Source organism: Rousettus aegyptiacus, unplaced genomic scaffold, assembly GCF_014176215.1.
Source record: "Rousettus aegyptiacus isolate mRouAeg1 unplaced genomic scaffold, mRouAeg1.p scaffold_m13_p_6, whole genome shotgun sequence".
NCBI classification, from domain to species: domain Eukaryota; kingdom Metazoa; phylum Chordata; class Mammalia; order Chiroptera; family Pteropodidae; genus Rousettus; species Rousettus aegyptiacus.
The window spans coordinates 95686505-95699287 of record NW_023416309.1 but is presented as its reverse complement, the minus strand read 5'-3'; the positions used below and the strand labels follow the sequence as shown (position 1 = coordinate 95699287).

General features: G+C 45.1%; 1 protein-coding gene across 2 annotated transcripts in view; it reads left to right on the top strand.

The window, feature by feature from the left end:
• The first annotated feature begins 514 nt into the window (after nt 1–514).
• IGF2BP1 (insulin like growth factor 2 mRNA binding protein 1) overlaps nt 515–12783 on the top strand; it is a 36098-nt gene continuing 23829 nt past the window's right edge. For both annotated transcript variants that reach the window (XM_016158432.2, XM_016158431.2), the window contains exons 1-2: nt 515–1302; nt 2464–2524. In XM_016158432.2, coding sequence (XP_016013918.1) covers nt 1128–1302; nt 2464–2524 — 236 coding nt within the window. In that variant the 5' untranslated portion in view covers nt 515–1127. The remainder of the gene's footprint in view (nt 1303–2463; nt 2525–12783) is intronic.

Sequence of the window (12783 nt, the reverse complement as noted above, 5' to 3'; positions counted from 1 at the left end):
CGGAGCCACGCGTTCCCCCAGGACACTGAGACCTCATTCAACAGCTGAACCCCGGGTGTGAACCCCCCTTTCTCCCGGGGGAATCCCGAAACCTGATTTCCTGCGATTCCTCATTCCCAATCGCGACCCCCCGTGTTCCCAGCCTCCTGGTCCCGCGCGCGCAGGGCCCCTCGGTCCTGGATTCCCGGAGGCGAGGGGGTCTCCCAAGGCTGGAGCAGGAAAGACCAAGACCCCCCACTTAAAAATCAAGGGAAAAGGCGCCTTTCTTTCTAAGTCGCCGGCTCGCGCGACCCCTCTTGAAGACCCCAGAGTCCTCGGCTTCTCTTTGTCTATCTCCGCCGTCCCCCTCCTGTCAGTCGCTAGCAGTTAACCGGGGTAGGGTGGGCAAACTCACCCCACCCACCACACGAATGAAAGATAACCGTACGTTTTACCCATAAAGAGGTGGTAGATCCTGGGCCCGACCACCCTCCCCCAGCTAGGGCTCGGGTAGGGGGATGGGTGGGGGCGGGGCGCCTCCCTAGGGGCCAGATTCTTGAAAAGAAGGAGGGGGCAAGTGGAGCTAAGGGAACGCAGCCCCCACCAGCCCACTCGGCTCGGGGGGTGAATTGGGTGCCCCCCCCACCACCCATCCTGGCGGGAGCTTGGTGGGCTGGGCCAGGCTGGAGGGCCAAAGGGCCCGGAGGCGTCGGGGGTCTTCCCCTGCAGGGTGGGTGGGGGCTTTCACCACGTGGCTTCGCCTTTTTTTTTTTTTTTCCGCTCCATTTTTTTTCAAGTCGATTTTATTTAGAGGCGGCGCCAGGGCGGCCGCGGAGAAACGTGACACACCAGCCCGCTCGGAGGGGTTTCGGACAGAGGGAAGGAGCAGCGCCGCGTCGTCAGCCTCCCAGCGCCCCGCGGGCACTTCTCCTGGGCCTCCCCGAACTCCTCTGTGACCTCTGCGCGCCCTCTGGCCGCCCTCCGCGTCCCGGGCTCCGGACAACTTCAGGGGTGGGGTGCAAAGAAAGTTTGCGGCTGCCGCCGCCGGCCGCCTGCCCGTCCGCCTCTCGGCCTAGGAGGCTCACCGCCCGCGCCCGCCCGCTCGCTCGGCCTTGCCAGGGACCGCGTCCCGCCCGGAGCCCGCCACCATGAACAAGCTTTACATCGGCAATCTCAACGAGAGCGTGACCCCCGCCGACTTGGAGAAAGTGTTTGCGGAGCACAAGATCTCCTACAGCGGCCAGTTCTTGGTCAAGTCCGGCTATGCCTTCGTGGACTGCCCCGACGAGCACTGGGCGATGAAGGCCATCGAAACTTTCTCCGGTAAGAGTGCGCCCACCTCCCCGAGAAACCACGACGAAATCCCCAAACAACGGAGACCTGCGCCTCGCTCTCCTTGCCCGCCAACTCTGCTCTCCCACGGGCCTGCGGGGCTTGGCTTCGGGACCCACCCTCCACCCACCTCCAAGGACACCCCCACCCCACCCCCCATCCCTACCCCAGCGCGGAAACATTCGGGGTTTCTCGCCCCTTTCTCCCAGCCCCTGGAGGCTTTAGTAAGGCCGTCCCCTTACCCCCCACTAATGATGGGGGAGCCCCCAGTGGCAGTAGTGGGGGGCGCCACTGAGGCGCCCCCGGTCTGGGCGTTATTTCCATGTCGGCCCCTCCCCATCCGAGGCTGGACGCCCCCCAACCCCACCCTATTAGCACCCTTAGCTCCCCTTCCGCCGTAGGCCTTCCCGGGCGGTCGAGGGGCCCCGCTCCCTTTGCGACCTCCCGGGTTCCTCTGGGGACTGCAGCCCTCGGGCAGGACTGGAGAGCGGGGGTCCCGCCTCCCGCCCAAGGCCTGGGGCTTGAGCCATTTTGATTTGAAAGTGGGGCGTGAGCGGGTGGCGCGGCGGCGGCGGGTCGCCATGCTGCTTCCCGAGACGCGAGGCTGGGCCGGGAGGCGCGCGCCGGGGCCGCTGGGGACCCTCCCTGCGGGCCCCGGTCCGCTCCCCCAGGACCTCGCCTCCCGACCACCCCGACAGGTGACTGCCCCGCCACCGAAGCCCTCCTCTCTGGCTCTACGGAAAAATAAAGTTTCGTTCTACACCCCACCCCAACACATGTAGGGGAGAAACGGGGGCTCTTTCTCGGCCCCTTCTCTCCACATCTGGGAGCCGTGTAGGCAGCCAGACCCAACGGACGTCTTCGCACTCTTCCCTAATCGGTTTCCCAGAACGAACCATGACTTAAGCTAGCCTCAGTGAGTACAACAGAAAACAAAAATTAAGAAAACAACAATAATGAATATCGACTCCACTATTCTCCGAGCGATCTCTTCGCATCCGGCTGTGGAACCCACTGCCTGGATTCCTAGGAAGGTCTTACATCCCAGTAACTCCTGAATTACTCAGATGTCTTTCTCTTTCCTTTTCCTGCCCCCCACCCCTGTTCGAGCGCTTATATTGCCTTTTTTTTTTTTTTTGGTGGAATCTTTAGGGAAAGTAGAACTGCAAGGAAAACGCCTAGAGATTGAACATTCGGTGCCCAAAAAACAAAGGTAGGAAAGAGCTCTTCTCTGGGGCGGGGGGGAGAGCCCGTGGGCGCTGAGAGGCTGTGATCAGGGGTCCAGAAGTGTCTCCAATGGAAGAAATCCATTACTGGCCTTCCCACCCCCAACTCCGGATGTTGGGGGCAGGGAGGGAAGATTGGCTAAGATCTTGTAATGGGTGGTTTACAGCTTGTAAAAAAAATAATAAGCTGGGGCTGGGGTGGGTTGATGTTACTTGGAGAAGTAAACGAAAAAAATAGGGAAGAAGCCTGGGGAGTTTTTCAAGGTGCGTGGGGCCATTTTTCTGGGGAAGCTGAAAATCTTGAAGAGTTTAGACTCATGGACTTTTTTGCAACTTACTAGCAGGCCTCATTTTCTGTTTGGCTTTTTTTCCCCTCATCCTTCCCTCACCGTAATTCTTACGCGAATGGGAGGGGGGTCCCCTTTTGACTCCCTAAGGGAAATGAAATGAGTTCCTGCTCCCAAAAGAATTCTCTTAATGAGTGTGCTTCATTTATATTTCTGCAACAGGGTAGGACATTAGTTTTTTCTCAGACCCCTATCCCTAGTCCTTCACATCATATGTCTGTCCTCCAATCCCAACTGTATTTTGCAAAGAAAACGCTTTGGCTGTACTCTCCTTTCGGAGTTCCCCACCCCCCACCCTTGCTTTTTCAGTCCATTGTTATAAGGGGACCATCTGGGGTGAGAGCTTTGTGTTCAGGCTGTGAGCTGGGGCTCTTTGGAGGGTCTAGAACTCCCTCCATGAGTGTGTGTGACCTAGTACCTTTCTATCCTCACTCACATCAGCAAAGTGGGGTACCTCTGTCATGTTATCCCTAAATGTGATTCATGGTGCATTTCAAATCTTTCATTGAACTCTGGCTGGGAGGAATAAGGGTAGAGTCTTTCTGCATTCTGAAATCTGACTTTAAACATGTTGACAGTGCAGTTTTCTCATATTGCAGCCCCCAGTAAGTCTTTGATTATCTCACTTCCCCTCTCCCCTCATTTCAACTGGAAACTTGCTGCATTTCAGAATAATCCCTGGTCTTTTAGCATGGAAAGGTGGAAGTGGGTGGCTATGCTTATTTGGAGGCAGTTAAGAGGGTCTAGAAACAGGAGGAAAAATCTGTTCAGTATTTTAGCTTGAGATATTTAAATAACTTGGAACTATTGTATCTATAGATGATCAATATGACTTGTAACTATGTTTACAGACTTGTGATTTAACCTCCAGTGCTTGAAATACTCTGTTATTGGAAAGGCAATTAGAGTTAGGGTAAAGAGGCAATCAAATCAGAAGGAAGAAAAAAAGTCTTATTTATTATTTGGAAGCATTTCCTGGAGATGAGAATTAGAGAAAAACATACACTTGACTCCAGTAGATTTATTGAGAAGGTTGTGGACATTTGAACTGAAAGCTGAGTGTTTGAAACATGTTGATGAGAAATATCCAGAATAACTAGAATTCCAAAATACATGGAATTTTTTTCTTTTGCTCTTCAGCAGGTTTAATTTTTAAAGAGAATGTAGTGAAAAGCAAGAAAAATAGCTAAATGTGATGAAATGGAACCCAAAACATTTATATTTTAATTTTCATGGTGCTCTGTATTTATGGGTCTTTTCTCCTAAGCCATCTGGTTGCTTTCAGGCCATTTTTAGGCTCCTTGTTCCCTCCAAAATGCATTACTGAGGGCTCTTTTGAGTTGGGAAGGGGTGGGGTTTGTGAGAAGAGTGAGTACAAAATCGGCCTTTCCACACCTACATTAAATTTCATCTTTTGTGCATTCTTCCTTTCCTGAAATAATTTTTGAGCACGAACATTAAGTCAGTTGTGTTTTATTTTATTTTTTTTGGGTGGCAGTGAACAGGCACTTCATTTTTCTAGAATGAATCAATTTTTGAAGTTTTGGGATTAAAAAAAGAAAGTTTGTTTTCATGAAGTCAGTATGCTCTATCATTTCGTGTTCTTTGGGGAAGCATATTGTGGTATGTGTTTTTAGTCTGTCTGAAGTTTTCTCAGCTGGATTTTTCAATCTCATGGATCTATGGAACAGGAACTAGTTAATTATGAGTAACATTTTAAGCAAAATGAACTGTACATATATATTTTGTGTATATATGCTCTTCTGTGTTCACTGATTAAAATGGAAGAGAACTTCTTGATGTACTCATTTCCAAATAAATTATGACTTTACATGTTTCTAAGAAATTCATAAAAACCTAATAAGCTAAATGGTACTGATTTTTGTTTTTAGAGGGGGCAGTCAAACAAAAGATGATATTTCTCATCAACATGTTTCAACTGTCATAACGGTTATCCTGAGCAACCCTGATTTTGAAGAATTAGTATGTTTTGTCCTAACTTTGTATCTATTTGGTAAATGTAATTTGTACCTTTTTAAGAGCCCAAGAGTCTGAACACTATGAATTTAAACTGAAAACAATTTGAATTTTTTAAATGGGTGGCATTAAATTTTTCTGAGAGCACCTCAAACCCCATCTTAGACAGTGTTGGAATTTTGGTCAACAAATTAAGCTTTCTGTTGAGATTTTGTATATATTCATTGTCAAATATTGGGACAAAGGAGTAAAACCAAAAGTATTTTTAAAACAGTTGTGGAGAGGGTTCGTATATGTTTTGTTTTGAAAGACATAAGAATAGTTAAGGTAAAGAAATACCATCTTAGTGAGTCTTGTTTATTTTGGGAAATGACTAGCTTTTTAAGGGCATTAAACTTTTGTTTCATTTGCCACTTTGTGTACCTTTTTCTAGAGGAGTGTGACCTAAAGATAGCATACCTACTGTCAACTGGTGTCATCAAAATAAAAGGTGTTGCTGTTTAATGAAAGAGATTTACTGCATTTTTCTTGGTGAAATGTATTCAGGTTCAAGACCTGATTTCCTTAGACAAGTTAATGGTGGTTCTTTTCTCTTGTCTTAAAATGAGGTGGGCTAACATTTTACCTTAAATTTCCAACATAGTCTTCTAAGTTTAAGAACTCTCAAAAGAGAAAGTAAGTGTTCAAGCATTCTGATTTTCCAGTTTAATTTCTAAAGTTAGCTGCTTTAAAAACCTCTGTAAAGAGAAGCCTTATACAAAGCAAAAACTATTTTTAAGTGATTTGTGGAGGTTCTGAAATAATTGGATCACTAAATATTTTCAAAACAAGCAAAAAATTTTGCCTTCAGAAATGGGTATGCTTTTAGAGAAAATTGTTCTTTACGGGCTGAATATGAATTATCAGGGTGGTTAAGAAACAAGGGAATGTCTTTTAAAAAACAACAAAGGAGTAAAAAGTACTAGAGTGGGAAGGCTGTCAGGCTTGCTTTAGTGGTTGTAGTTGTCAGATGTATCTTTCAACAAGTAAGTTTAAAGTAGAAACAGTTGATGACACTTTTAGTAAAGAAGTTTTTTAAAAATGAATATTAGGTTAGTTTTGGGGCTTTAAGTTTAAAAATGGTTGATTCTTAAATTTTTTTGCACTAGTTGGAGGAAATGTGGAAATCAGTTCATTCTCCCTGATTTTAATTTCCACCTAGAAAGTAAGCTTTACAAATTCATAATTTAAGTTTTCTTGCACTGCTAGAGAAATCTTTGTCACATTAGTGCTAAGTATTTCAAGACCTTTACTAAGGACAGTGATATTTAACTATCTTTTGGAAGAATTGTAGGTTTTCAGAACCCTTTATTTTCTAACTCAAAGTAGAAGAAATTTTACTCCAGTGGTTTCCCAGATGAACTTTCGAGTAAAGAAGGGGAAGAATTTGTAATTCCCATCACTAATTCATTCAAAGTATAGTTCCATATGTAAAGTTTTAATGGCACAGCTTTTGGTGCAAAAAGAGCAAAACATTCTTATAATTATTTATGTTTTAGAGATGAAATACATGATATTAGCCATTGGAAGAATTTTGATTCAAAGGTTCTGAGAGTCTAATCTTTTTAAATTACCTAAATATATGTCATTTGAATCTATATTATGTGTTTGGGTACTTTTAAGGCTTATTTTGAATTTACGTATTCTAGACTTTATGTGTAACAGCCACTTGACAAAGATACCATTGAGATGGGCTAGTGAGTATACAATTTTAAAACGTTAAAAATATTTAGATCTGGTTTAGTTGAGCGAAAAAGGAGGACCACCAAGTGATTTTTGTTGAAGTTCAGGGATTGCTGTTGAAGAGGTATGTACTGGTTATATCTCTGTTGATTTTTGTGTGTAGGGTGGCAGTGGTGGTGATGTTGTTATTAGAATAAATGTATGAACCAAAGGTGTTTGAAGAACAGACATTCTGCCAGCTTTCAGAATTTAAATTCAGTCTTGTTCTCTCTTCCTCATCCTCTTAAATGATTCTTAAAATGTGGCTAATGCCTTCCATAGAGTACGGCTTAAATTTTGGGACGGCAGTGTTAAGAAGAGAAAAGGGGGAGGGAAGCTGCAGGGGAGACTGGAGAAATCAGACGAGTTAGTCCTGGGTTGGAAATTCCAGACAGAGGGGTGGTGGCGGGAGATGGGTGGGGGGGTCAATTTCCCGCTTCCCTTTTAAAGAGAAGGAGGCGCACAGCTACCCACGGGAGAGGGGGGTCACAGACACCAGGTTTAGAAAACCGGCTGTAGTTTAAGCGGAGGGCAAGGCTATTTTTGCTTTCAGACTTGCCTGCCTTCCCTTCTCCTTTTCAAAAAGCAGAGAAAGTCACAGCGGCGGCTCTGGAGGCGCTTCCTGGAGAGCCAGCCCGGCTGCCCTAAGCCTTCCCCGCCCGCCACGCAATCTCTGCCCGCTCTGGCTGGGGCCCCCGCCTTCCTCCTTTGAACAAGCCCCTGCCCGGGAACATCCGCAGGCCTGGGTCTCCGAGGGGGGCTTCCTTTCCCAGGGTACCTGAGATCCAAGGCTGCGCGGCCCCTCTTGCAAACAACCTCTGCCCTAGCCCTCGAGCCCCCATGTTTCCAACCTGGACCACGTGGATAGTTCCCCCATCAGCAGGGCACAGACCTTTCCAGCAGGCTCTTAAGACCTTTCCATCCTAAGACGAAAGTAAAAGGCCGGTGGGTAAATGTGAAATGAAAAGGCAGAGGAGAGAGGAAGAGAGTGGGTAAGGGGAAAAGAAGAGGATAAGAGAGGTGGAGAGAAAATGGAGGTGTCTCTAGCTGTTGCCCTCTTTCAGTACCTGAGGCCCTTCGGCCATGGCCCTTAGAAACTTGAAGAGGCAACAGTGACAAGTAATCTGTAATCTTTAGGAAATAGAGTGTCTCCATGTTGGAAAGACTGACTGAAACAGTAACAAAGAGAGTAATAGTAACAAGACGCTCTGTGGGGGATTTTATTCATGTTGTAAACGGTAGACAGTAGGTCCTCCAGTAAGCTACTGGCTAGGCTTCGAAGATCTTTCTTGGCGTCAGCCTGTGTTTGGCTCCACGTTAATATAAAATTTGCACATCATTTCTACCTGTGCTGAGCACATTTCCTCTCTGTGCTCACACCTTTTAAAATGCTTGTCAAAACAAAGTAAGACAGGTGTCTCCTCAAAAAACATGGACTTGAGAAAGTGTATGCATCCTTGGTTATTGATAAAAGTTTTATTTGGCTGGAAAATGATCATCCAGGAGGACGTCTGTGATGAGAGAGCCACACCATCACAAGGAGACAGTGCCGGCAGGTAGATGTTCAGTCTCCAGTATGCTCACTCCGTTGTAGTGGAAGAACTTGGATATCCCCTCAGATTTTATTCAGAGACTATATACTTCTTAGTAGGTGAAAGGGGTCATCCTAGTATCGAAAAAGCAGAACCAGTCAGCTTCGGAAGACCCGCTTCTTATCATTGCAGCACAGTAGGTTTGCAATGAATAGTGAGGAACGAAGGAACAACAGGCTTGAACAAGCTTTCACACTAAACACAGACTGCTGAAATAAAATGTGTGTGGATTATGGGTAAATCACAGGGATAAAAGTGGGTCTGGACCTCAACATTTTAATATAGTTGGAGAAAACCTGATTGCAAAAGACTGACATGAAACACCACAGACATGGAGTCCTGTTGCAGAAGTCCAGGCTTCCAGGGTTTGATGTTCCGGTCGTGTGACAGAGAGTAGAGCACGGCTAATATCAATAAACTGCTTTTGAGTGAAACAGAGCAAACAGCTGGATGATTAAAAGAATTTTTGACTGGATCGTCCAGATATTTTTAAGACCCCTCAGGACACGGCTGTTATTAGACAAATGGCATTTTGGTGGCTAAAGGCATATAAGGGACCTGTCAGAATGGGTGAGAATTTTGCTTATCGTTTAGGGGAGCGTTGTGGAGAAAAAGCTCTCTTAGAGATTAGGCAGGAGAAGTAGAGGATCTCCATTTTCTCTTTCCACTATGTCTGTTCGGTCCTCATAACATTTCCTTAGGAAAAGAGAGTTAGGGAAAACTTCAATTTTTATTCACGTTGAGTTATTTTCAGTTAAAAAATTGATTCTTCAGATGTTTTGATCACTTGAAATGGAAAATGTTAACTCTGAGATTTGATTGGGTAGTTTAATGTAGTTGATTGGCTATCATTAGAATCTTGAAGAGGTGAAATCAGATTTCAGAAATTAAAAAAAATGTTATATGTAAAGATTGTGGGAGTTCTTTGGCAACAGGAGTAGAGAGGACTCAGAATTCTTCAGGAATCATTCAGAATTCTTGAGGCTCGAGATGGGAGGGAAGCTCCATTAGGTCTGAGACTCATGACCTGCCTTAGGCCCCACACTCAGTCCTCTACAGGGGTATGGAGGAAAGATCTCTCAGGAGAGTTCAGTGGTTAAAAACAAGAGCTTTGGAGTCAGGCAGTGATTGGGAAACTGGAAAAGTTACTTAACCTCCTTTAGCCTCAATTTCTGTACTGTAAACTGCCGCTATTGCACATTAGCTATTATTATTTGTTTTAGATATGGACCTCTCTGCCTTCTGTTTTTGGACTGTGTGTTGAAGCCTGGCACATATATAAAGGAGTAGGTAGGGAACATACTTATTTGAATTTGGCATGCATTTTGTATGAAACAATGATGGATAGACATAGTGAAGGAGATTTGCGTGTAGGGTGCTTCCATAACTACCTGTATGCTACATCTCTCTTAGACAAAAGGATGGGGCAAGCATAGCGGGAGTGCTACTGATTGTTCCTTATGGGAATGGGCCACATATTCATTGTCGATGCCCTGAGCCGGGCCTACTGCTGGGAGTTTGCAGTTTGGGGCTACTGTCAAAGGTGCGTGTATATAAGGTAGGGACATCGGTGAGAGGAGAACCACCCTAATTCTGCAGATGAGATAGGTGTAAGTATTCAGGGTGAAGGAGGATTGTGTCAGTCTTCTTGGGAGTCTGAGGGAGGAAGAAATGGGAACACATCTCCCCTTTAGCTGGGTGATGGGTGTGTTTGTCTTAATGTTCTGCTCTTGGTAAGCTGACAAAACAGGCATTCAGGAGTTGGAGATCCCTGGATGCCCATGAAGTGACTGCATTCATTGTTCCCTATTCTCTTGTTAGGGGTAGGAGCAAAGCCACGGTGGCCACTTCCCCTGGTCCCGTGGATTGAAAATGGTCTCCAGAGATGTGTTTGGAACCCACCTTCATGTCCACTTCCTCTCTTCAGCACTTCTTGCCCAAAGGGTGCACACACATGTACACGTACATACCCACAACCCCTTTTGACATCTCAGTCTAGGGAAGGAGGATTGAACCTTTTCTTAAGTGGGGTGGGAGGGGAAGGACTTCTAATCGGATGTGGGTTTTGGCCATTTAACAGGCTTATGACTTTAATCAGTTACTATAAAGGGTTTTACAATTAGTTCATGCGGAATGATGCGTGTTGCCTCTTTTCTGGATAGGCATTTGGGATTGCTTGAGGCTCGTCAACTTTCCATTGGGTACTCTGAGAAGGAGAAAATGAGGGGAGACAGGAACCGAAGTGGGGGCAGTGGGGTGGAGTAAACTTGTTGAGGATGTCTATTCAGAGTTAGAAATATTTATTCTACTTCCTCCTCCAGGTCTTTAAGTTGCTTGGGAGGAGCAGTCCAACTGTAATAGAGAGCAGTTGCTTTGGCAGGATTTGGAGACACAACCCTAAATTAAAGGGCAAAGATGATCCTTCACAGACATGGCCGTTGGTGGCTGCAGCCAGTATGTTCTGAGCAAGGACTAGACATAATGGGATGTTGGCTGGGGAGGCAGCAGGGTTCAGAAGAGTATTTTCTTCTCTCCTCTTGAAGAGTGTCCACTCTAGCAACTTTTTATTTCATGTAAAAGAAGATCCACCTGACAAGTTATTTTATCTAGAGGATTTTTCTCCCTAAGTTTATTACCATTTGATTCAAGCTGCCGATGCTGGCTTTTTAGAATAGGGTAGAGTGATGCCTGTCTAGAAGAAGCTGGGGGTAGGCAGGAGGTGGAACAAAATGATCTTCACGAACCTCATATATCTCAGTGAGGTAATCTTTCTTTCACTTTCCTACCCTTGCCCCTCTCTGACCATCTTAAATGAGTAGTTTCATTTCAACTTCTAACTGAAGAGGAATGAGACCTGTCTAGGTCCGGGCTTCTTTGCTCACCTCCTCAAAACATCCCTTGATCAGCTACTTTAGCCCGGGTGTTTGTGTGGGGTCTTTGCCAATCAGCCATTAAAAAAAAAAAAATTTTTTTTTTTTTTTTGGAGGGGTGATTTTTATCGTATCTTTACCACTAAATTCCGTGTCAGGAAATATTTAACAAGATGGTTTGGTGTTCTGTGACAGCTTGCATATTGCTGCATAGATTGGTGGTATGTGCATTCATTCATGCATGCGTCCATTCATCCATTTATTTTTATATTCAGGGTCTACTACTGCATGACATGCCCTCTGTCAGGTGCTAGAACTACAATGAGGAGTAAGGGAAAGACATTGGTCTCACGGTGGAGATTGAAGGAAATTCAGATGGTTTTTCTCCAGGGGCTTTTAAATTTTTCATTTTATCCTTGGTATTTTTTTTTTTAATTACCTTTAATGTGGTAAAAATACATATTACATTTACCATCGTAACCATTTTTAGGTGTACAGTTCAGTGGTATTAAGAACGGTCACATCGTTGTGCAGCCTTCACCTCCATCCATCTCCAGAACACTCCATCTTGTAAGACTGAAATTCTTGTGCCTGTTAAACAATACCTCCCCCCCGCACCCCGCTGCTATTCTTACATCATTGCTAGTTTTGCTTTTTCCTACATGGTCGTCACCTCTTCATCCTATATGAAATGCGAGTCTGCCTGATCCCTCTCCTGTACTAAATTTTAGTTACTTACTGAGTTTTTATTTAGCATTATTGGGTCTTTTTCAGGGTTCAGAAAGGGATACATAGGGGTTGAGAGAGGGAGCCACATAAAAGAGGTAAAAGATAATATTCTCTGCCCTCAGTATTTTTACTTTAGATCCAGGAAAAGCTGTGGGACTGCGGAGGCCCAGAGACCATGGTAAAATGAGAGGCATACAACCTCAGGAACTAAAATAGAGGAGGGAGGCTTTGCGCTAAGCTGTGTTTTGGAGGATAGAAAGAAAAAATAGAGGCTTGGATTAAGGAGAGCATCGTGAGCTGATAGGGAGGTATTTGTGGGAAGACAATTTATCCAGAAGGGAGGAATGGCTTGCCAGAGGCCCTCAGGTAGGTCTCTGTTTATTTCCCTTATTGAATGTCTTATTTGCTCCTGAGCACTGTGCCATGTGATGAGGGTCAAAAGATGAGTTCCTTTTATAATTACTGGGGACAGTTTTTGAGTATCTATCCACTCAGAGCTAGTCACTGTTACTTCCGTGAACCCTCATAAGAGCTCTGCAGGTATTATACCATAATTCTACAGAAGAAGGAACTGAAGCTTTGAGTGTTAAAGTGACATAGTCAACCAAGGTCATACCTTAAATAAGTAGTAGTGTTAGGATTCAAACCGAGGCCTTTCTACCTCCAAGGCCGAGATCTCTTACAGGGTGATGATCCTCTAATACTCAGAGGAGTAGAGTCTTATCTTGAGCTTCTCCCCCCACCCCTCAGTGGGGAGAGCATTAGCTTAGCAAATAAAAACATACCTAAAGTTAATTTCTCCTTGGTGTGAACCTCCTTCTGCCCCAGGTGTTTTCATACATGCTTTGCATTGTATTTTCCTCCCACTTTTGGGGTTTTCGGGCAATCTTTTTTTTTTCTTTATCCCCCCCCCCAGCTTTATTGAAATATAATAGACAATTAGTTGCTTTAGGCAATCTTGAGTGGTTGA